This window comes from Carcharodon carcharias, chromosome 2 (assembly GCF_017639515.1).
Source record: "Carcharodon carcharias isolate sCarCar2 chromosome 2, sCarCar2.pri, whole genome shotgun sequence".
In the NCBI taxonomy this organism is placed as follows: domain Eukaryota; kingdom Metazoa; phylum Chordata; class Chondrichthyes; order Lamniformes; family Lamnidae; genus Carcharodon; species Carcharodon carcharias.
The window spans coordinates 121083126-121106418 of record NC_054468.1 but is presented as its reverse complement, the minus strand read 5'-3'; the positions used below and the strand labels follow the sequence as shown (position 1 = coordinate 121106418).

Below are 23293 nucleotides of genomic sequence, written 5' to 3'. Positions count from 1 at the left end.
GTGGTTGCTGTGGCTGTTGTTGCTACTATTGCTGGTGCTGCTGCTGTTGCTGCTGCTCGTGCTGCTGTTGTTGCTGGTGCGGGTGTTGCTGCTGATCTTGCTGTTGCTGCTGCTGCTGATTTTGCTGCTGCTGCTGTTGCTGTTGTTCCTGCTGCTGGTTCTGCTGGTGTTGCAGCAGCTGTTGATGCTGGTGTTGCTGCTGATGTTGCTGTTGTTGCTGAAGTTGTAGCTGCTGCTGGTGTTGCTACTGCTGTTGCTGTTGCTGCTGTTGCTGGTGCTGTGGCTGCTGCTGCTTCTATTGTTGCTGGTGTTGGTGCTGATGCTGCTGCTCCTCTAGCTCCTGCTGTTGCTGTAGCTATTGCTGATACTGCTGCTTTTGCTGCTGCTGATTGTGGAGCTGCTGGATCTGTTGCTGTTGCTGCTGGTGTTGCTGCTGGATCTGTTGCTGCTGCTGCTGGTGGTGGAGCTGCAGCTGCTGTTGCCATTGCTGCTGCTGCTGCTGGTGGAGCTGCTGCTGCTGTTGCTGTTGCTGCTGGTGTTGCTGCTACTTTTGTTGCTCTTGCTGCTGATGATGCTGCTGCTGCAGCTGTTGCTGTTATTGTTGCTGCTGGGGTGCTGCTTCTGTCGTTGGTGTTGCTGCTGCTGGTGGTGTTGCTGCTGCCTATGGTGCTGCTGCTGCTTTTCCTCTTGCTACTACTTTTGCTGTTGCTGCTAGTGTTGCTGCTACTTTTGTTGCTCTTGCTGCTGCTGATGTTGCTGCTGCTGTTGTTGTTGTTGCTGCTGGTGTTGCTGCTTCTGTCGTTGGTGTTGCTGCTGCTGTTGGTGCTGCTGCTGCTGTTCCTCTTGCTACTACTTTTGCTGTTGCTACTGGTGTTGCTGCTACTTTTGTCACTGCTGCTGATGTTGCTGCTGCTGTTGTTGTTGCTTCTGGTGTTGCTGCTTCTGTCGTTGGTGTTGCTGCTGCTGATGGTGTTGCTGCTGCTGTTGGTGCTGCTGCTGCTGTTCCTCTTGCTACTGCTTTTGCTGTTGCTGCCTTTGCTGGTTCTGTGGCTGCTGCTGCTATTGCTGCTGGTGTTCGGGCTGCTGCTGGTTTTCCTCTTACTACTGCTTTTGCTGTTGCTGCTCTTGCTGGTGCTGTGGCTGCTGCTGCTGCTATTGCTGCTGGTGTTGGTGCTGCTGCTCCTCTTGCTCCTGCTGTTGCTGTAGCTATTGCTGCTACCGCTGCTGTTGCTGGTGCTGGTGGTGGAGCTGCTGCTGCTGCTGGTGTTGCTGCTACTTTTTGTTGCTCTTGCTGCTGATGATGCTGCGGCTTTTGCTGTTGCTGCTGGTGTTGCTGCTTCTGTCATTGGTGTTGCTGTGGATGTTGTTGCTTCTGTAGCTATTGCTTCCATTGCTACTGTTGCTGCTGCTGGTGCTGGAGCTGCTGCTGCTGCTGCTGGTGTTGCTGCTACTTTTGTTGCTGCTGCTGCTGATGTTGCTGCTGTTGTTGCTGTTGCTGCTGGTGCTGCTGCTTCTGTCGTTGGTGTTGCTGCTGCTGGTATTGCTGTTGTTGCTGTTGCTGTTGCAGCCAATGTTGCTGTTGCTGGAGGTGGAGATGCTGCTGCTGCTGCAGGTGTTACTGCTACTCTTGTCACTGCTGCTGCTGATGTTGCTGCTGCTGTTGCTGTTGCTGCTGCTGATTGTGGAGCTGCTGCTTCTGTTGCTGTTGCTGCTGGTGTTGCTGCTTCTGTAGTTGGTGTTGCAGCTGCTGTTGCTTTTGCTGCAGATGCTGTATTTCCTGCTGTTGCCGGTTCTGCTGACGTTGTGGTTGCTGCGGCTGCTGTTGCTGCTGTTGCTTGTGCTGGTGCTGCTGCTGTTGCTTCAGCTAAAGCTGATGTTGCTGCTGGTGCAGTCGCTGCTGCTGATGCTGCAGTTGCTGCTGGTGCTGGTGTTGCGGTTACTGCTGGTGTTGCTGCTGTTTTTGTTGCTGCTGCTGGTGGTGGTGGAGCTGCTGCTGCTGTTGCTGTTGCTGCTGGTGTTGCTGCGGCTGTTGCTGCTGTTGCTGGTGCTGGTGCTGCTGTTGTTGCTGCGGCTACTGCTGCCGATTGTGCTGCCCCTGCAGTTGCTGTTGTTCCTGCTGTTGCTGGAGCTGCTGTTGTCGTGTTGCTGTGGCTGTTGTTGCTGTTGTTGCTGGAGCTACTGCTGTTGCTGCCGCTGGTGCTGCTGTTGTTGCTGGTGCGGGTGTTGCTGCTGTTCTTGCTGTTGCTGCTGTTGCTGCTGCTGCTGATGCTGCTGCTGCTGCTGTTGCTGTTGTTCCTGCTGCTTGTTCTGCTGGTTTTGCTGCTGATGTTGCTGTTGTTGCTGATGTTGTTTCTGCTGCTGGTGTTGCTACTGCTTTTGCTGTTGCTGCTGTTGCTGGTGCTGTGGCTGCTATTGCTGCTGGTGTTGGTGCTGATGCTGCTGCTCCTCTTGCTCCTCCTGTTGCTGTAGCTATTGCTGCTACTGCTGCTGTTGCTGCTGCTGATTGTGGAGCTGCTGCTGCTGTTGCTGTTGATTTTGGTGTTGCTGCTGGATCTGTTGCTGCTGCTCCTGGTGGTGGAGCTGCTGCTGCTGTTGCTGTTGTTGCTGCTGCTTCCGTTGCTGCTGCTGCTGGTGGAGCTGCTGCTGCTGTTGCTGTTGCTGCTGGTGTTGCTGCTACTTTTGTTGCTCTTGCTGCTGATGATGCTGCTGCTTTGGCGCTTGCTGCTGGTGTTGCTGCTTCTGTCGCTGGTGTTGCTGCGGCTGTTGTTGCTGCTGTAGCTATTGCTGCTATTGCTACTGTAGCTACTGCTGGTGCTGGAGCTGCTGCTGCTGCTGCTGGTGTTGCTGCTACTTTTGTTGCTGCTGCTGCTGATGTTGCTGCTGCTGTTGCTGTTGCTGCTGGTGTTGCAGCTTCTGTCGTTGGTGTTGCTGCTGCTGTTGCTATTGCTGTAGATGCTGTATTTCCTGGTTTTCCGGTTCTGCTGATGTTGTGGTTGCTGCGGCTGTTGTTGCTGCTGTTGCTTGTGCTACTGCTGCTGCTGTTGCTTCAGGTAAAGCTGATGTTGCTGCTGCTGCAGTTGCTGCTTGTGCTGGTGTTGCTATTACTGCTGGTTATGCTGCTGGTCCTGTTGCTGCTGCTGCTGGTGATGGAGTTGCTGCAGCTGTTGCTTTTGCTGCTGTTTTTGCTGCTTCTGTCACTGGTTTTGCTGCGGTTGTTGCTGCTGTTGCTGTGCTGGTGCTGCTGTTGATGCTGCGGCTACTGCTGCTGATTGTGCTGCTCCTGCAGTTGTTGTTGTTTCTGCTGTTGCTGGTGCTGCTGTTGTCGTGGTTGCTGTGGCTGTTGTTGCTGGTGCTGAATGCTGCTGGTGCTGCTGTTGTTGCTGTTGCTGGTGTTGCTGCTGTTCTTGCTGCTGCTGTTGCTGCTGTTGCTGGTGTTGCTATTACTGCTGGCGTTGCTGCTACTTCTGTTGCTGCTGCTGCAGCTGTTGCTTTTGCTGCTGTTTTTGCTGCTTCTGTCACTGGTGTTGCTGCGGTTGTTGCTGCTGTTGCTGTGCTGGTGCTGCTGTTGTTGCTGCGGCTACTGCTGCTGATTGTGCTGCTCCTGCAGTTGTTGTTGTTTCTGCTGTTGCTGGTGCTGCTGTTGTCGTGGTTGCTGTGGCTGTTGTTGCTGGTGCTGCTGCTGCTGGTGCTGCTGTTGTTTCTGGTGCTGGTTTTGCTGCTGTTCTTGCTGCTGCTGTTGCTGCTGTTGCTGGTGTTGCTATTACTGCTTGTGTTGCTGCTAGTTCTGTGGCGGTTGCTGCTGCTGGTGGAGCTGCTACTTCTGTTGCTGTTGCTGCTGGTGTTGCTGCTACTTTTGTTGCTGCTGCAGTTGTTGCTGCTGTTGCTGCTGCTGGTTCTGCTGGTGTTGCTGCTGCTGGTGCTGCTGGTGTTGCTACTGCTGTTGCTGTTGCTGCTGTTGCTGGTGTTGCTTTTACTGCTGGTGTTGCTGCTGGTTCTGTTGCTGCTGCTGGTGGTGGAGCTGCTGCTGCTGTTGCTGTTTTTGCTGGTATTGCTGCTACTTTTTTTGCTGCTGCTGCTGTTGCTGCTTCTGTCACTGGTGTTGCTGCGGCTGTTGTTGCCATTGTTGCTGGTGCTGGTGCTGCTGCTGATGCTACAGCTCCTGCTGCTGATGTTGCTGCTGCTGCTTTTGCTGTTGTTCCTGCTGCTGATTCTGCTGGTGTTGCAGCTGCTGTTCCTGCTGGTGTTGCTGCTGATGCTGCTGTTGTTGCTGATGTTGTACCTGCTGCTGGTGTTGCTACTGCTGTTGCTGTTGCTGCTGTTGCTGGTGCTGTGACTGCTGCTGCTGCTATTGTTGCTGGTGTTGGCGCTGATGCTGCTGCTCCTCTTGCTCCTGCTATTGCTGTAGCTATTGCTGGTACTGCTGCTGTTGCTGCTGCTGATTGTGGAGCTGCTGCTCCTTTTACTGTTGCTGCTGGTGTTGCTGCTGGTTCTGTTGCTGCTGCTGGTGGTGGAGCTGCTGCGGCTGTTGCTTTTGCTGCTGGAGTTCCTGCTTCTGTCACTGGTTTTGCTGTTGCTGTTGCTGCTGTTGCTGGTGCTGTGACTGCTGCTGCTGCTATTGTTGCTGGTGTTGGTGCTGATGCTGCTGCTCCTCTAGCTCCTGCTGTTGCTTAAGCTATTGCTGATACTGCTGCTTTTGCTGCTGCTGATTGTGGAGCTGCTGCTGCTGTTGCTGTTGATGCTGGTGTTGCTGCTGGATCTGTTGCTGCTGCTGCTGGTGGTGGAGCTGCAGCTGCTGTTGCTGTTGTTGCTGCTGCTTCCGTTGCTGCTGCTGCTGCTGGTGGAGCTGCTGCTGCTGTTGCTGTTTCTGCTGGTGTTGCTGCTACTTTTGTTGCTCTTGCTGCTGATGATGCTGCTGCTGCTGCTGTTGCTGTTGTTGTTGCTGCTGGGGTGCTGCTTCTGTCGTTGGTGTTGCTGCTGCTGTTGGTGTTGCTGCTGCTGTTGGTGCTGCTGCTGCTGTTCCTCTTGCTACTACTTTTGCTGTTGCTACTGGTGTTGCTGCTACTTTTGTCACTGCTGCTGCTGATGTTGCTGCTGCTGTTGTTGTTGCTTCTGGTGTTGCTGCTTCTGTCGTTGGTGTTGCTGCTGCTGATGGTGTTGCTGCTGCTGTTGGTGCTGCTGCTGCTGTTCCTCTTGCTACTGCTTTTGCTGTTGCTGCCTTTGCTGGTTCTGTGGCTGCTGCTGCTATTGCTGCTGGTGTTCGGGCTGCTGCTGGTTTTCCTCTTACTACTGCTTTTGCTGTTGCTGCTCTTGCTGGTGCTGTGGCTGCTGCTGCTGCTATTGCTGCTGGTGTTGGTGCTGCTGCTCCTCTTGCTCCTGCTGTTGCTGTAGCTATTGCTGCTACCGCTGCTGTTGCTGGTGCTGGTGGTGGAGCTGCTGCTGCTGCTGGTGTTGCTGCTACTTTTTGTTGCTCTTGCTGCTGATGATGCTGCGGCTTTTGCTGTTGCTGCTGGTGTTGCTGCTTCTGTCACTCGTTTTGCTGTGGATGTTGTTGCTTCTGTAGCTATTGCTTCCATTGCTACTGTTGCTGCTGCTGGTGCTGGAGCTGCTGCTGCTGCTGCTGCTGGTGTTGCTGCTACTTTTGTTGCTGCTGCTGCTGATGTTGCTGCAGTTGTTGTTGTTTCTGCTGTTGCTGGTGCTGCTGTTGTCATGGTTGCTGTGGCTGTTGTTGCTGGTGCTGATTGCTGCTGGTGCTGCTGTTGTTGCTGGTGCTGGTGTTGCTGCTGTTCTTGCTGCTGCTGTTGCTGCTGTTGCTGGTGTTGCTATTACTGCTGGTGTTGCTGCTAGTTCTGTTGCTGCTGCTGCTGCTGGTGGAACTGCTACTGCTGTTGCTGTTGCTGCTGGTGTTGCTGCTACTTTTATTGCTGCTGCAGTTGTTGCTGCTGTTGCTGCTGCTGGTTCTGCTGGTGTTGCTGCTGCTGGTGCTGCTGGTGTTGCTACTGCTGTTGCTGTTGCTGCTGTTGCTGGTGTTGCTATTACTGCTTGTGTTGCTGCTGGTTCTGTAGCTGCTGCTGCTGCTGGTGGAGCTGCTGCTGCTGTTGCTGTTGCTGCTGGTGTTGCTGCTACTTTTTTTGCTGCTGCTGCTGTTGCTGCTTCTGTCACTGGTGTTGCTGCGGCTGTTGTTGCTGTTGTTGCTGTTGCTGGTGCTGCTGCTGTTGCTACTGCTCCTGCTGCTGATGTTGTTGCTGCTGCTTTTGCTGTTGTTCCTGCTGCTGGTTCTGCTGGTGTTGCAGCTGCTGTTGCTGCTGGTGTTGCTGCTGATGTTGCTGTTGTTGCTGATGTTGTACCTGCTGCTGGTGTTGCTACTGCTGTTGCTGTTGCTGCTGTTGCTGGTGCTGTGACTGCTGCTGCTGCTATTGTTGCTCGTGTTGGTGCTGATGCTGCTGCTCCTCTTGCTCCTGCTATTGCTGTAGCTATTGCTGATACTGCTGCTGTTGATGCTGCTGATTTTGGAGCTGCTGCTCCTCTTGCTGTTGCTGCTGGTGTTGCTGCTGGTTCTGTTGCTGCTGCTGCTGCTGGTGGTGGAGCTGCTGCAGCTGTTGCTTTTGCTGCTGGAGTTGCTGCTTCTGTCACTGGTGTTGCTGCGTCAGTTGCTGCTGCTGCTGGTGCTGGTGCTGCTGTTGTTGCTGGTGCTGGTGTTGTTGCTGTTCTTGCTGCTGCTGTTGCTGCTGTTGCTGGTATTGCTATTACTGCTGTTGTTGCTGCTGGTTCTGTTGCTGCTGCTGCTGCTGGTGGAGCTGCTGCTGCTGTTGCTGTGGCTGCTGGTGTTGCTGCTACTTTTGTTGCTTCTTCTGTTGTTGCTGCTGTAGCTGCTGCTGTTTCTGCTCGTGTTGCTGCTGCTGGTGCTGATGGTTCTGCTGTTGTTGCTGCTGCTGCTGCTGGTGTTGCAGTTGCTGTTGCTGTTGCTGCTGCAGTTGTTGCTGCTGCTGGTGTTGCTACCGCTGTTGCTGTTGCTGCTGTTGCTGGTGTTGCTATTACTGCTGGTGTTGCTGCTGGTTCTGTTGCTGCTGCTGGTGGAGCTGCTGCAGCTGCTGCTGTTGCTGCTGGTGTTGCTGCTACTTTTGTTGCTGCTGCTGATGATGCTGCTGCTGCTGTTGTTGTTGCTGCTGCTGTTGCTGCTTCTGTCACTGGTGTTGCTGCGGCTGTTGTTGCTGTTGCTGTTGCTGTTGCTGCTGGTGCTGCTGCTTTGGTCATTGGTGTTGCTGCTGCTGCTATTGCTGTTGTTGCTGTTGCTATCGCAGCCAATGTTGCTGTTGCTGGAGGTGGAGACGGTGCTGCTGCTGCAGGTGTTGCTGCTACTCTTGTCACTGCTGCTGCTGATGTTGCTGCTGCTGTTGCTGTTGCTGCTGCTGATTGTGGAGCTGCTGCTTCTGTTGCTGTTGCTGCTGGTGTTGCTGCTACTTTTGCTGCTGATGATGCTGATGCTGTTGCTGTTGTGCTGGTTTTGCTGCTTCTGTCGCTGATGTTGCTGGTGCTGTTGCTGTTGCTGTTGCTGTTGCTGCTTCTGTAGTTGGTGTTGCAGCTGCTGTTGCTTTTGCTGTAGGTGCTGTATTTCCTGCTGTTGCCGCTTCTGCTGATGTTGTGGTTGCTGCGGCTGCTGTTGCTGCTTTTGCTTGTGCTGGTGCTGCTGCTGTTGCTTCAGCTAAAGCTGATTTTGCTGCTGGTACAGTCGCTGCTGCTGCTGCTGCAGTTGCTGCTGGTACTGGTGTTGCGATTACTGCTGGTGTTGCTGCTGTTTTTGTTGCAGCTGCTGCTGGTGGTGGAGCTGCTGCTGCTGTTGCTGTTGCTGCTGGTGTTGCTGCGGCTGTTGCTGCTGTTGCTGGTGCTGGTGCTGCTGTTGTTGCTGCGGCTACTGCTGCCTAATGTGCTGCCCCTGCATTTGCTGTTGTTCCTGCTGTTGCTGGAGCTGCTGTTGTCGTGTTGCTGTGGCTGTTGTTGCTGTTGTTGCTGGAGCTACTGCTGTTGCTGCCGCTGGTGCTGCTGTTGTTGCTGGTGCGGGTGTTGCTGCTGTTCTTGCTGTTGCTGCTGTTGCTGCTGCTGCTGTTGCTGTTGTTCCTGCTGCTTGTTCTGCTGGTGTTGCAGCTGCTGTTGCTGCTGGTGTTGCTGCTGATGTTGCTGATGTTGCTGATGTTGTTTCTGCTGCTGGTGTTGCTACTGCTTTTGCTGTTGCTGCTGTTGCTGGTGCTGTGGCTGCTATTGCTGCTGGTGTTGGTGCTGATGCTGCTGCTCCTCTTGCTCCTGCTGTTGCTGTAGCTATTGCTGCTACTGCTGCTGTTGCTGCTGCTGATTGTGGAGCTGCTGCTGCTGTTGCTGTTGATGCTGGTGTTGCTGCTGGATCTGTTGCTGCTGCTGCTGGTGGTGGAGCTGCTGCTGCTGTTGCTGTTGTTGCTGCTGCTTCCGTTGCTGCTGCTGCTGCTGGTGGAGCTGCTGCTGCTGTTGCTGTTGCTGATGGTGTTGCTGCTACTTTAGTTGCTCTTGCTGCTGATGATGCTGCTGCTGTTGCTGTTGCTGCTGGTGTTGCTGCTTCTGTCGCTGGTGTTGCTGCGGCTGTTGTTGCTGCTGTAGCTATTGCTGCTATTGCTACTGTAGCTACTGCTGGTGCTGGAGCTGCTGCTGCTGCTGCTGGTGTTGCTGCTACTTTTGTTGCTGCTGCTGCTGATGTTGCTGCTGCTGTTGCTGTTGCTGCTGGTGTTGCAGCTTCTGTCGTTGGTGTTGCTGCTGCTGTTGCTATTGCTGTAGATGCTGTATTTCCTGGTTTTCCGGTTCTGCTGATGTTGTGGTTGCTGCGGCTGTTGTTGCTGCTGTTGCTTGTGCTGCTGCTGCTGCTGTTGCTTCAGGTAAAGCTGATGTTGCTGCTGGTGCAGTTGCTGCTGCTGCTGCTGCTGCAGTTGCTGCTTGTGCTGGTGCTGCTATTACTGCTGGTTATGCTGCTGGTTCTGTTGCTGCTGCTGCTGGTGATGGAGTTGCTGCAGCTGTTGCTTTTGCTGCTGTTTTTGCTGCTTCTGTCACTGGTGTTGCTGCGGTTGTTGCTGCTGTTGCTGTGCTGGTGCTGCTGTTGTTGCTGCGGCTACTGCTGCTGATTGTGCTGCTCCTGCAGTTGTTCTTGTTTCTGCTGTTGCTGGTGCTGCTGTCGTCGTGGTTGCTGTGGCTGTTGTTGCTGGTGCTGATTGCTGCTGGTGCTGCTGTTGTTGCTGGTGCTGGTGTTGCTGCTGTTCTTGCTGCTGCTGTTGCTGCTGTTGCTGGTGTTGCTATTACTGCTGGTGTTGCTGCTAGTTCTGTTGCTGCTGCTGCTGCTGTTGCTGTTGCTGCTGGTGTTGCTGCTACTTTTGTTGCTGCTGCAGTTGTTGCTGCTGTTGCTGCTGCTGGTTCTGCTGGTGTTGCTGCTGCTGGTGCTGCTGGTGTTGCTACTGCTGTTGCTGTTGCTGCTGTTGCTGGTGTTGCTATTACTGCTTGTGTTGCTGCTGGTTCTGTTGCTGCTGCTGCTGCTGGTGGAGCTGCTACTTTTTTTGCTGCTGCTGCTGTTGCTGCTTCTGTCACTGGTGGTGCTGCGGTTGTTGTTGCTGTTGTTGCTGTTGCTGGTGCTGCTGCTTTTGCTACTGCTCCTGCTGCTGATGTTGCTGCTGCTGCTCTTGCTGTTGTTCCTGCTGCTGGTAGTGCTGGTGTTGCAGCTGCTGTTGCTGCTGGTGTTGCTGCTGATGTTGCTGTTGTTGCTGATGTTGTACCTGCTGCTGGTGTTGCTACTGCTGTTGCTGTTGCTGCTGTTGCTGGTGCTGTGACTGCTGCTGCTGCTATTGTTGCTGGTGTTGGTGCTGATGCTGCTGCTCCTCTTGCTCCTGCTATTGCTGTAGCTATTGCTGATACTGCTGCTGTTGCTGCTGCTGATTGTGGAGCTGCTGCTCCTGTTGCTGTCGCTGCTTGTGTTGCTGCTGGTTCTGTTGCTGCTGCTGCTGAAGTTGCTGCTTCTGTCACTGGTGTTGCTGCGTCTGTTGCTGCTGTTGCTGGTGCTGGTGCTGCTGTTGTTGCTGCGTCTACAGCTGCTGGTTGTGCTACTCCTGCAGTTGCTGTTGTTTCTGCTATTGCTGGTGCTGCTGTTGTCGTGGTTGCTGTGGCTGTTGTTTTTGGTGTTGCTGGTGCTGGTCCTGCTGTTGTTGCTGGTGCGGGTGTTGTTGCTGTTCTTTCTGCTGCTGTTGCTGCTGTTGCTGGTGTTGCTATTACTGCTGTTGTCGCTGCTAGTTCTGTTGCTGCTGCTGCTGGTGGTGGAGCTGCTGCTGCTGTTGCTGTGGCTGCTGGTGTTGCTGCTACTTTTGTTGCTTCTGCTGTTGTTGCTGCTGTTGCTGCTGCTGTTTCTGCTCGTGATGCTGCTGCTGGTGCTGCTCGTTCTGCTGTTCAGGCTGCTGCGGCTGCAGTTGTTGCAGCTGCTGTTGCTGTTGCTGCTGCTGTTGTTGCTGCTGCTGGTGTTGCTACCGCTGTTGCTGTTGCTGCTGTTGCTGGTGTTGCTATTACTGCTGGTGTTGCTGCTGTTTCTGTTGCTGCTGCTGCTGCTGGTGGAGCTGCTACAGCTGCTGCTGTTGCTGTTGGTGTTGCTGCTACTTTTGTTGCTGCTGCTGATGATGCTGCTGCTGCTGTTGTTGTTGCTGCTGCTGTTGCTGCTTCTGTCACTGGTGTTGCTGTGGCTGTTGTTGCTGTTGTTGCTGTTGCTGGTGTTGCTGCTGTTTCAACTGCTCCTGCTGCTGATGTTGCTGCTCCTGCAGTTGTTGCTGTTCATGCTGTTATTGGTGCTGCTGTTGTTGTGGTTGCTGTGGCTGTTGTTGCTGCTATTGCTGGTGCTGCTGCTGTTGCTGCTGCTGGTGCTGCTGTTGTTCCTGCTGCTGGTTCTGCTGGTGTTGCAGCAGCTGTTGATGTTGGTGTTGCTGCTGGATCTGTTGCTGCTGCTGCTGGTGGTGGAGCTGCAGCTGCTGTTTCTGTTGTTGCTGCTGCTTCCGTTGCTGCTGCTGCTGCTGGTGGAGCTGCTGCTGCTGTTGCTGTTGCTGCTGGTGTTGCTGCTACTTTTGTTGCTCTTGCTGCTGATGATGCTGCTGCTGCTGCTGTTGCTGTTGTTGTTGCTGCTGGGGTGCTGCTTCTGTCGTTGGTGTTGCTGCTGCTGGTGGTGTTGCTGCTGCTTTTGGTGCTGCTGCTGCTGTTCCTCTTGCTACTACTTTTGCTGTTGCTGCTGGTGTTGCTGCTACTTTTGTTGCTCTTGATGGTGCTGATGTTGCTGCTGCTGTTGTTGTTGTTGCTGCTGGTGTTGCTGCTTCTGTCGTTGGTGTTGCTGCTGCTGGTGGTGTTGCTGCTGCTGTTGGTGCTGCTGCTGCTGTTCCTCTTGCTACTACTTTTGCTGTTGCTACTGGTGTTGCTGCTACTTTTGTCACTGCTGCTGCTGATGTTGCTGCTGCTGTTGTTGTTGCTTCTGGTATTGCTGCTTCTGCCGTTGGTGTTGCTGCTGCTGATGGTGTTGCTGCTGCTGTTGGTGCTGCTGCTGCTGTTCCTCTTGCTACTGCTTTTGCTGTTGCTGCCTTTGCTGGTTCTGTGGCTGCTGCTGCTATTGCTGCTGGTGTTCGGGCTGCTGCTGGTTTTCCTCTTACTACTGCTTTTGCTGTTGCTGCTCTTGCTGGTGCTGTGGCTGCTGCTGCTGCTATTGCTGCTGGTGTTGGTGCTGATGCTCCTCTTGCTCCTGCTGTTGCTGTAGCTATTGCTGCTACTGCTGCTGTTGCTGGTGCTGGTGGTGGAGCTGCTGCTGCTGCTGGTGTTGCTGCTACTTTTTGTTGCTCTTGCTGCTGATGATGCTGCGGCTTTTGCTGTTGCTGCTGGTGTTGCTGCTTCTGTCACTCGTTTTGCTGTGGATGTTGTTGCTTCTGTAGCTATTGCTTCCATTGCTACTGTTGCTGCTGCTGGTGCTGGAGCTGCTGCTGCTGCTGGTGTTGCTGCTACTTTTGTTGCTGCTGCTGCTGATGTTGCTGCTGTTGTTGCTGTTGCTGCTGGTGCTGCTGCATCTGTCGTTGGTGTTGCTGCTGCTGGTATTGCTGTTGTTGCTGTTGCTGTTGCAGCCAATGTTGCTGTTGCTGGAGGTGGAGATGCTGCTGCTGCTGCAGGTGCTGCTGCTACTCTTGTCACTGCTGCTGCTGATGTTGCTGCTGCTGTTGCTGTTGCTGCTGCTGATTGTGGAGCAGCTGCTTCTGTTGCTGTTGCTGCTGGTGTTGCAGCTGGTTCTGTTGCTGCTGCTGTGCTGGTGGTGGAGCTGCTGCTGCTGTTGCTGTTGCTGCTGTTGTTGCTGCTAATTTTGCTGCTGATGATGCTGTTGCTGTTGCTGTTGTGCTGGTGTTGCTGCTTCTGTCGCTGGTGTTGCTGCGGCTGTTTTTGCTCCTGTAGCTATTGCTGCTGCTGCTGCTGGTGTTGCTGCTATTTTTGTCGCTGCTGCTGCTGATGTTGCTGCTGCTGTTGCTGTTGCTGCTGGTGTTGCTGCTTCTGTAGTTGCTGTTGCAGCTGCTGTTGCTTTTGCTGTAGATGCTGTATTTCCTGCTGTTGCCGGTTCTGCTGATGTTGTGGTTGCTGCGGCTGCTGTTGCTGCTGTTGCTTGTGTTGGTGCTGCTGCTGTTGCTTCAGCTAAAGCTGATGTTGCTGCTGGTGCAGTCGCTGCTGCTGCTGCTGCAGTTGCTGCTGGTACTGGTGTTGCGATTACTGCTGCTGTTGCTGCGGTTTTTGTTGCTGCTGCTGGTGGTGGTGGAGCTGCTGCTGCTGTTGCTGCTGGTGTTGCTGCGGCTGTTGCTGCTGTTGCTGGTGCTGGTGCTGCTGTTGTTGCTGCGGCTACTGCTACCGATTGTGCTGCCCCTGCATTTGCTGTTGTTCCTGCTGTTGCTGGAGCTGCTGTTGTCGTGTTGCTGTGGCTGTTGTTGCTGTTGTTGCTGGAGCTACTGCTGTTGCTGCCGCTGGTGCTGCTGTTGTTGCTGGTGCGGGTGTTGCTGCTGTTCTTGCTGTTGCTGCTGTTGCTGCTACTGCTGATGTTGCTGCTGCTGCTGTTGCTGTTGTTCCTGCTGCTTGTTCTGCTGGTGTTGCAGCTGCTGTTGCTGCTGGTGTTGCTGCTGCTTTTGCTGTTGCTGCTGTTGCTGGTGCTGTGGCTGCTATTGCTGCTTGTGTTGGTGCTGATGCTGCTGCTCCTCTTGCTCCTGCTGTTGCTGTAGCTATTGCTGCTACTGCTGCTGTTGCTGCTGCTGATTGTGGAGCTGCTGCTGCTGTTGCTGTTGATGCTGGTGTTGCTGCTGGATCTGTTGCTGCTGCTCCTGGTGGTGGAGCTGCTGCTGCTGTTGCTGTTGTTGCTGCTGCTTCCGTTGCTGCTGCTGCTGCTGGTGGAGCTGCTGCTGCTGTTGCTGTTGCTGCTGGTGTTGCTGCTACTTTTGTTGCTCTTGCTGCTGATGATGCTTCTGCTGTTGCGGTTGCTGCTGGTGTTGCTGCTTCTGTCGCTGGTGTTGCTGCGGCTGTTGTTGCTGCTGTAGCTATTGCTGCTATTGCTACTGTAGCTACTGCTGGTGCTGGAGCTGCTGCTGCTGCTGCTGGTGTTGCTGCTACTTTTGTTGCTGCTGCTGCTGATGTTGCTGCTGCTGTTGCTGTTGCTGCTGGTGTTACAGCTTCTGTCGTTGGTGTTGCTGCTGCTGTTGCTATTGCTGTAGATGCTGTATTTCCTGGTGAAGCAGGTTCTGCTGATGTTGTGGTTGTTGCGGCTGTTGTTGCTGCTGTTGCTTTTGCTGCTGCTGCTGCTGTTGCTTCAGGTAAAGCTGATGTTGCTGCTGGTGCAGTTGCTGCTGCTGCTGCTGCTGCTGCAGTTGCTGCTTGTGCTGGTGTTGCTATTACTGCTGGTTATGCTGCTGGTTCTGTTGCTGCTGCTGCTGGTGATGGAGTTGCTGCAGCTGTTGCTTTTGCTGCTGTTTTTGCTGCTTCTGTCTCTGGTGTTGCTGCGGTTGTTGCTGCTGTTGCTGTGCTGGTGCTGCTGTTGTTGCTGCGGCTACTGCTGCTGATTGTGCTGCTCCTGCAGTTGCTGTTGTTTCTGCTGTTGCTGTTGCTGCTGTCGTCGTGGTTGCTGTGGCTGTTGTTGCTGGTGCTGATTGCTGCTGGTGCTGTTGTTGTTGCTGGTGCTGGTGTTGCTGCTGTTCTTGCTGCTGCTGTTGCTGCTGTTGCTGGTGTTGCTATTACTGCTGGTGTTGCTGCTAGTTCTGTTGCTGCTGCTGCTGCTGTTGTGGTTGTTCCTGCTGCTTGTTCTGCTGGTGTTGCAGCTGCTGTTGCTGCTGGTGTTGCTGCTGCTTTTGCTGTTGCTGCTGTTGCTGGTGCTGTGGCTGCTATTGCTGCTGGTGTTGGTGCTGATGCTGCTGCTCCTCTTGCTCCTGCTGTTGCTGCAGTTATTGCTGCTACTGCTGCTGTTGCTGCTGCTGATTGTGGAGCTGCTGCTGCTGTTGCTGTTGATGCTGGTGTTGCTGCTGGATCTGTTGCTGCTGCTGCTGGTGGTGGAGCTGCTGCTGCTGTTGCTGTTGTTGCTGATACTTCCGTTGCTACTGCTGCTGCTGGTGGAGCTGCTGCTGCTGTTGCTGTTGCTGCTGGTGTTGCTGCTACTTTTGTTGCTCTTGCTGCTGATGATGCAGCTGCTGTTGCGGTTGCTGCTGGTGTTGCTGCTTCTGTCGCTGGTGTTGCTGCGGCTGTTGCTATTGCTGTAGATGCTGTATTTCCTGGTGATGCCGGTTCTGCTGATGTTGTGGTTGTTGCGGCTGTTGTTGCTGCTGTTGCTTGTGCTGCTGCTGTTGCTGTTGCTTCAGGTAAAGCTGATGTTGCTACTGGTGCAGTTGCTGCTGCTGCTGTTGCAGTTGCTGCTTGTGCTGGTGTTGCTATTACTGCTGGTTACGCTGCTGGTTCTGTTGCTGCTGCTGCTGGTGATGTAGTTGCTGCAGCTGTTGCTTTTGCTGCTGTTTTTTCTGCTTCTGTCACTGGTGTTGCTGCGGTTGTTGCTGCTGTTGCTTTGCTGGTGCTGCTGTTGTTGCTGCGGCTACTGCTGCTGATTGTGCTGCTCCTGCAGTTGTTGTTGTTTCTGCTGTTGCTGGTGCTGCTGTTGTCGTGGTTGCTGTGGCTGTTGTTGCTGGTGCTGATTGCTGCTGGTGCTGCTGTTGTTGCTGGTGCTGGTGTTGCTGCTGTTCTTGCTGCTGCTGTTGCTGCTGTTGCTGGTGTTGCTATTACTGCTGGTGTTGCTGCTAGTTCTGTTGCTGCTGCTGCTGCTGGTGGAGCTGCTACTGCTGTTGCTGTTGCTGCTGGTGTTGCTGCTACTTTTGTTGCTGCTGCAGTTGTTGCTGCTGTTGCTGCTGCTGGTTCTGCTGGTGTTGCTGCTGCTGGTGCTTTTGGTGTTGCCACTGCTGTTGCTGTTGTTGCTGTTGCTGGTGTTGCTATTACTGCTGGTGCTGCTGCTGGTTCTGTTGCTGCTGCTGCTGCTGGTGGATCTGCTGCTGATGTTGCTGTTGCTGCCGGTGTTGCTGCTACTTTTTTTGCTGCTGCTGCTGTTGCTGCTTCTGTCACTGGTGTTGCTGCGGCTGTTGTTGCTGTTGTTGCTGTTGCTGGTGCTGCTGCTGTTGCTACTGCTCCTGCTGCTGATGTTGCAGCTGCTGCTTTTGCTGTTGTTCCTGCTGCTGGTTCTGCTGGTGTTGCAGCTGCTGTTGCTGCTGGTGTTGCTGCTGATGCTGCTGTTGTTGCTACTGCTGTTGCTGGTGCTGTGACTGCTGCTGCTGCTATTGTTGCTGGTGTTGGTGCTGATGCTGCTGCTCCTGTTGCTCCTGCTATTGCTGTAGCTATTGCTGATGCTGCTGCTGTTGCTGCTGCTGATTGTGGAGCTGCTGCTCCTGTTGCTGTTGCTGCTGGTGTTGCTGCTGGTTCTGTTGCTGCTGCTGCTGGTGGTGGAGCTGCTGCGGCTGTTGCGTTTGCTGCTGGAGTTGCTGCTTCTGTCACTGGTGTTGCTGCGTCTGTTGCTGATGTTGCTGGTGCTGGTGCTGCTGTTGTTGCTGCGTCTACAGCTGCTGGTTGTGCTACTGCTGCATTTGCTGTTGTTTCTGCTATTGCTGGTGCTGCTGTTGTCGTGGTTGCTGTGGCTGTTGTTGCTGTTGTTGCTGGTGCTGCTGCTGCTGTTGTTGCTGGTGCTGGTGTTGTTGCTGTTCTTGCTGCTGCTGTTGCTGCTGTTGCTGGTGTTGCTATTACTGCTGTTGTTGCTGCTGGTTCTGTTGCTGCTGCTGCTGCTGGTGGAGCTGCTGCTGCTGTTGCTGTGGCTGCTGGTGTTGCTGCTACTTTTGTTACTTCTGCTGTTGTTGCTGCTGTTGCTACTGCTGTTTCTGATCGTGTTGCTGCTGCTGGTGCTGCTGGTTCTGCTGTTGTTGTTGCTGCTGCTCCTGGTGTTGCAGCTGCTGTTGCTGTTGCTGCTGTTGTTGTTGCTGCTGCTGGTGTTGCTACCGCTGTTGCAATTGCTGCTGTTGCTGGTGTTGCTATTACTGCTGGTGTTGCTGCTGGTTCTGTTGCTGCTCCTGGTGGAGCTGCTGCAGCTGCTGCTGTTGCTGCTGGTGTTGCTGCTACTTTTGTTGCTGCTGATGATGATGCTGCTGCTGCTGTTGTTGTTGCTGCTGCTGTTGCTGCTTCTGTCACTGGTGTTGCTGCGGCTGTTGCTGCTGTTGCTGTTGCTGGTGCTGCTGCTGCTGGTGTTGCTGCTACTTTTGTTGCTGCTGCTGCTGATGTTGCTGCTGCTGTTGCTGTTGCTGCTGGTGCTGCTGCATCTGTCGTTGGTGTTGCTGCTGCTAGTATTGCTGTTGTTGCTGTTGCTGTTGCAGCCAATGTTGCTGTTGCTGGAGGTGGAGACGCTGCTGCTGCTGCAGGTGTTGCTGCTACTCTTGTCACTGCTGCTGCTGATGTTGCTGCTGCTGTTGCTGTTGCTGCTGCTGATTGTGGAGCTGCTGCTTCTGTTGCTGTTGCTGCTGGTGTTTCTGCTGGTTCTGTTGCTGCTGCTGCTGCTGCTGGTGGAGCTGCTGCTGTTGTTGCTGTTGCTGCTGTTGTTGCTGTTACTTTTGCTGCTGATGATGCTGATGCTGTTGCTGTTGTGCTGGTGTTGCTGCTTCTGTCGCTGGTGTTGCTGCTGCTGTTGTTGCTCCTGTAGCTATTGCTGCTGTTGCTGCTGGTGTTGCTGCCATTTTTGTCGCTGCTGCTGCTGATGTTGCTGCTGCTGTTGCTGTTGCTGCTGGTGTTGCTGCTTCTGTAGTTGGTGTTGCAGCTGCTGTTGCTTTTGCTGTAGATGCTGTATTTCCTGCTGTTGCCGGTTCTGCTGATGTTGTGGTTGCTGCGGCTGCTGTTGCTGCTGTTGCTTGTGCTGGTGCTGCTGCTGTTGCTTCAGCTAAAGCTGATGTTGCTGCTGGTGCAGTCGCTGCTGCTGCTGCAGTTGCTGCTGGTGCTGGTGTTGCGATTACTGCTGGTGTTGCTGCTGTTTTTGTTGCTGCTGCTGCTGGTGGTGGAGCTGCTGCTGCTGTTGCTGTTGCTGCTGGTGTTGCTGCGGCTGTTGCTGCTGTTGCTGGTGCTGGTGCTGCTGTTGTTGCTGCGGCTACTGCTGCTGATTGTGCTGCTCCTGCAGTTGCTGTTGTTTCTGCTGTTGCTGGTGCTGCTGTTGTCGTGGTTGCTGTAGCTGTTGTTGCTGGTGCTGATTGCTGCTAGTGCTGCTGCTGTTGCTGGTGCTGGTGTTGTTCCTGGTGCGGGTGTTGCTGCTGTTCTTGCTGCTGCTGCTGATGTTGCTGCTGCTGCTGTTGCTGTTGTTCCTGCTGCTTGTTCTGCTGGTGTTGCAGCTGCTGTTGCTGCTGGTGTTGCTGATGATGTTTCTGTTGTTGCTGATGTTGTTTCTGCTGCTGGTGTTGCTACTGCTTTTGCTGTTGCTGCTGTTGCTGGTGCTGTGGCTGCTATTGCTGCTGGTGTTGGTGCTGATGCTGCTGCTCCTCTTGCTCCTGCTGTTGCTGTAGCTATTGCTGCTACTGCTGCTGTTGCTGCTGCTGATTGTGGAGCTGCTGCTGCTGTTGCTGTTGATGCTGGTGTTGCTGCTGGATCTGTTGCTGCTGCTGCTGGTGGTGGAGCTGCTGCTGCTGTTGCTGTTGTTGCTGCTGCTGCCGTTGCTGCTGCTGCTGCTGGTGGAGCTGCTGTTGCTGTTGCTGTTGCTGCTGGTGTTGCTGCTACTTTTGTTGCTGTTGCTGCTGATGATGCTGCTGCTGCTGCTGTTGCTGTTGTTGTTGCTGCTGGGGTGCTGCTTCTGTCGTTTGTGTTGCTGCTGCTGGTGGTGTTGCTGCAGCTTTTGGTGCTGCTGCTGCTGTTCCTCTTTCTACTACTTTTGCTGTTGCTGCTGGTTTTGCTGCTACTTTTGTTGCTCTTGCTGCTGCTGATGTTGCTGCTGCTGTTGTTGTTGTTGCTGCTGGTGTTGCTGCTTCTGTCGTTGGTGTTGCTGCTGCTGGTGGTGTTGCTGCTGCTGTTGGTGCTGCTGCTGCTGTTCCTCTTGCTACTACTTTTGCTGGTGCTACTGGTGTTGCTGCTACTTTTGTCACTGCTGCTGCTGATGTTGCTGCTGCTGTTGTTGTTGCTTCTGGTGTTGCTGCTACTTTTGCTGCTGATGATGCTGATGCTGTTGCTGTAGTGCTGGTGTTGCTGCTTCTGTCACTGGTGTTGCTGCGGCTGTTGTTGCTCCTGTAGCTATTGCTGCTGCTGCTGCTGGTGTTGCTGCTATTTTTGTCGCTGCTGCTGCTGATGTTGCTGCTGCTGTTGCTGCTTCTGTAGTTGGTGTTGCAGCTGCTGTTGCTTTTGCTGTAGATGCTGTATCCGGTTCTGCTGATGTTGTGGTTGCTGTGGCTTCTGTTGCTGCTGGTGCAGTCGCTGCTGCTGCTGCTGCAGTTGCTGCTGGTGCTGGTGTTGCGATTACTGCTGGTGTTGCCATTGTTTTTGTTGCTGCTGCTGCTGGTGGTGGAGCTGCTGCTGCTGTTGCTGTTGCTGCTGGTGTTGCTGCGGCTGTTTCTGCTGTTGCTGGTGCTGGTGCTGCTGTTGTTGCTGCGGCTACTGCTGCCGATTGCGCTGCCCCTGCAGTTGCTGTTGTTCCTGCTGTTGCTGGTGCTGCTGTTGTCGTGTTGCTGTGGCTGTTGTTGCTGTTGTTGCTGGAGCTACTGCTGTTGCTGCCGCTGGTGCTGCTGTTGTTGCTGGTGCGGGTGTTGCTGCTGTTCTTGCTGTTGCTGCTGTTGCTGCTGCTGCTGATGTTGCTGCTGCTGCTGTTGCTGTTGTTCCTGCTGCTTGTTCTGCTGGTGTTGCAGCTGCTGTTGCTGCTGGTGTTGCTGCTGATGTTGCTGATGTTGCTGATGTTGTTTCTGCTGCTGGTGTTGCTACTGCTTTTGCTGTTGCTGCTGTTGCTGGTGCTGTGGCTACTATTGCTGCTGGTTTTGGTGCTGATGCTGCTGCTCCTCTTGCTCCTGCTGTTGCTGTAGCTATTGCTGCTACTGCTGCTGTTGCTGCACTGATTGTGGAGCTGCTGCTGCTATTGCTCTTGATGCTGGTGTTGCTGCTGGATCTGTTGCTGCTGCTGCTGGTGGTGGAGCTGCTGCTGCTGTTGCTGTTGTTGCTGCTGCTTCCGTTGCTGCTGCTGCTGCTGGTGGAGCTGCTGCTGCTGTTGCTGTTGCTGCTGGTGTTGCTGCTACTTTTGTTGCTCTTGCTGCTGATGATGCTGCTGCTGTTGCTGTTGCTGCTGTTGTTGCTGCTTCTGTCGCTGGTGTTGCTGCGGCTGTTGTTGCTGCTGTAGCTATTGCTGCTATTGCTACTGTAGCTTCTGCTGGTGCTGGAGCTGCTCCTGATGCTGCTGGTGTTGCTGCTACTTTTGTTGCTGCTGCTGCTGATGTTGCTGCTGCTGTTGCTGTTGCTGCTGGTGTTGCAGCTTCTGTCGTTGGTGTTGCTGCTGCTGTTGCTATTGCTGTAGATGGTGTATTTCCTGGTGATGCCAGTTCTGCTGTTGTTGTGGTTGCTGCGGCTGTTGTTGCTGCTGTTGCTTGTGCTGCTGCTGCTGCTGTTGCTTCAGGTAAAGCTGATGTTGCTGCTGGTGCAGTTGCTGCTGCTGTTGCTGCAGTTGCTGCTTGTGCTGGTATTGCTATTACTGCTGGTTTTGCTGCTGGTTCTGTTGCTGCTGCTGCTGGTGGTGGTGTTGCTGCAGCTGTTGCTTTCGCTGCGTGTTTTGCTGCTTCTGTCACTGGTGTTGCTGCGGTTGTTGCTGCTGTTGCTGTGCTGGTGCTGCTGTTGTTGCTGCGGCTACTGCTGCTGATTGTGCTGCTCCTGCAGTTGTTGTTGTTTCTGCTGTTGCTGGTGCTGCTGTTGTCGTGGTTGCTGTGGCTGTTGTTGCTGGTGCTGCTGCTGCTGGTGCTGCTGTTGTTTCTGGTGCTGGTGTTGCTGCTGCTGCTGCAGTTGCTGCTGGTGCTGGTGTTGCTATTGCTGCTTGTGTTGCTGCTAGTTCTGTTGCTGTTGCTGCGGCTGGTGGAGCTGCTTCTGCTGTTGCTGCTGCTGCTGGTGTTGCTGCAACTTTTGTTGCTGCTGCAGTTGTTGCTGCTGTTGCTGCTGCTGTTTCTGCTGGTCTTGCTGCTGCTGGTGCTGCTGGTTTTGCTACTGCTGTTGCTGTTGCTGCTGTTGCTGGTGTTGCTATTACTGCTGTTGTTGCTGCTGGTTCTGTTGCTGCTGCTGCTGGTGGAGCTGCTGCTGCTGTTGCTGTTGGTGCTGGTGTTGCTGCTACTTTTTTTGCTGCTGCTGCTGTTGCTGCTTCTGTCACTGGTGTTGCTGCGGCTGTTGTTGCGTTTGTTGCTGTTGCTGGTGCTTCTGCTGTTGCTACTGCTCCTGCTGCTGATGTTGCTGCTGCTGCTTTTGCTGTTGTTCCTGCTGCTGGTTCTGCTGGTGTTGCAGCTGCTGTTGCTGCTGGTGTTGTTGCTGATGTTGCTGTTGTTGCTGATGTTGTAACTGCTGCTGGTGTTGCTACTGCTGTTGCTTTTGCTGCTGTTGCTGGTGCTGTGACTGCTGCTGCTGCTATTGTTGCTGGTGTTGGGGCTGATGCTGCTGCTCCTGTTGCTCCTGCTATTGCTGTAGCTATTGCTGATACTGCTGCTGTTGCTGCTGCTGATTGTGGAGCTGCTGCTCCTGTTACTGTTGCTGCTGGTGTTGCTGCTGGTTCTGTTGCTGCTGCTGGTGGTGGGGCTGCTGCGACTGTTGCTTTTGCTGCTGGAGTTGCTGCTTCTGTCACTGGTTTTGATGTGGCTGTTGCTGCTGTTGCTGGTGTTGGTGCAGCTGTTGTTTTTGCGACTACAGCTGCTGGTTGTGCTACTCCTGCAGTTGCTGTTGTTTCTGCTATTGCTTGTGCTGCTGTTGTCGTCGTTGCTGTGGCTGTTGTTGCTGTTGTTGCTGGTGCTGCTGGTGCTGGTGCTGCTGTTGTTGCTGGTGCTGGTGTTGTTGCTGTTCTTGCTGCTGCTGTTGCTGCTGTTGCTGGTGTTGCTATTACTGCTGTTGTTGCTGCTGGTTCTGTTGCTGCTGCTGATGCTGGTGGAGCTGCTGCTGCTGTTGCTGTGGCTGCTGGTGTTGCTGCTACTTTTGTTCCTGCTGCTGTTGTTGCTGCTGTTGCTGCTGCTGTTTCTGCTCGTGTTGCTGCTGCTGGTGCTGCTGGTTCTGCTGTTGTTGCTGCTGCTGCTGCTGGTGTTGCAGCTGCTGTTGCTGTTGCTGCTGCTGTTGTTGCTGCTGCTGCTGTTGCTACCACTGTTGCTGTTGCTGCTGTTGCTATTACTGCTGGTGTTGCTGCTGGTTCTGTTGCTGCTGCTGCTGCTGCTGGAGCTGCTGCAGCTCCTGCTGTTGCTGCTGGTGTTGCTGCTACTTTTGTTGCTGCTGCTGATAATGCTGCTGCTGCTGTTGTTGTTGCTGTTGCTGTTGCTGCTTCTGTCACTGGTGTTGCTGCGGCTGTTGTTGCTGTTGTTGCTGTTGCTGGTGCTGCTGCTGTTTCTACTGCTCCTGCTGCTGATGTTGCTGCTCCTGCAGTTGTTGTTGTTCATGCTGTTGACGGTGCTGCTGTTGTTGTGGTTGCTGTGGCTGCTGTTGCTGCTATTGCTGTTGCTGCTGCTGGTGCTGCTGTTGTTGCTGGTGCGGGTGTTGCTGCTGTTCTTGCTGTTGCTGCTGTTGCTGCTGCTGCTGATTTTGCTGCTGCTGCTGTTGCTGTTGTTCCTGCTGCTGGTTCTGCTGGTGTTGCAGCAGCTGTTGCTGCTGGTGTTGCTGCTGATGTTGCTGTTGTTGCTGATGTTGTTGCTGCTACTGGTGTTGCTACTGCTGTTGCTGTTGCAGCTTTTGCTCTTGCTGTGGCTGCTATTGCTGCTGGTGTTGGTGCTGATGCTGCTGCTCCTCTAGCTCCTGCTGTTGCTGTAGCGATTGCTGATACTGCTGCTTTTGCTGCTGCTGATTGTGGAACTGCTGCTGCTGTTGCTGTTGCTGCTGGTGTTTCTGCTGGATCTGTTGCTGCTGCTGCTGGTGGTGGAGCTGCAGCTGTTGCTGCTGTTGTTGCTGCTGCTTCTGTTGCTGCTGCTGCTGCTGGTGGAGCTGCTGCTGCTGTTGCTGTTGCTGCTGGTGTTGCTGATACTTTTGTTGTTCTTGCTGCTGATGATGCTGCTGCTGTTGCTGTTGCTGCTGGTGTTGCTGCTTCTGTCGCTGGTGTTGCTGCGGCTGTGGTTGCTGCTGTAGCTATTGCTGCTATTGCTACTGTAGCTACTGCTGGTGCTGGAGCTGCTGCTGCTGCTGGTGTTGCTGCTGGTGTTGCAGCTTCTGTCGTTGGTGTTGCTGCTGCTGTTGCTATTGCTGTAGATGCTGTATTTCCTTGTGATGCCTGTTCTGCTGATGTTGTGATTGCTGCGGATGTTGTTGCTTCTGTTGCTTGTGCTGCTGCTGCTTCTGTTGCTTCAGGTAAAGCTGATGTTGCTGCTGGTGCAGTTGCTGTGGCTGCTGCAGTTTCTGCTTGTGCTGGTGTTGCTATTACTGCTGGTTTTGTTGCTGGTTCTGTTGCTGATGCTGCTGGTGGTGGAGTTGGTGCAGCTGTTGCTTTTGCTGCTGGTTTTGCTGCTTCTGTCACTGGTGTTGCTGCGGTTGTTGCTGCTGTTGCTGTGCTGGTGCTGCTGTT

General features: G+C 54.0%; 1 protein-coding gene and 2 pseudogenes across 1 annotated transcript; all 3 read right to left on the bottom strand.

The window, feature by feature from the left end:
- Window positions 1–7261: 7261 nt before the first annotated feature.
- LOC121291988 (probable serine/threonine-protein kinase dyrk1) lies at window positions 7262–7567 on the bottom strand (the record flags this gene model as incomplete). Its single annotated transcript, XM_041213704.1, has 1 exon — window positions 7262–7567. A coding segment is annotated over one exon (306 nt), but the record flags the coding sequence as incomplete, so codon positions are not given.
- A 1060-nt stretch (window positions 7568–8627) lies between these two features.
- LOC121291902 lies at window positions 8628–10011 on the bottom strand (annotated as a pseudogene).
- A 677-nt stretch (window positions 10012–10688) lies between these two features.
- On the bottom strand, window positions 10689–22181 carry LOC121288095 (annotated as a pseudogene).
- Between the last annotated feature and the right edge of the window lie 1112 nt (window positions 22182–23293).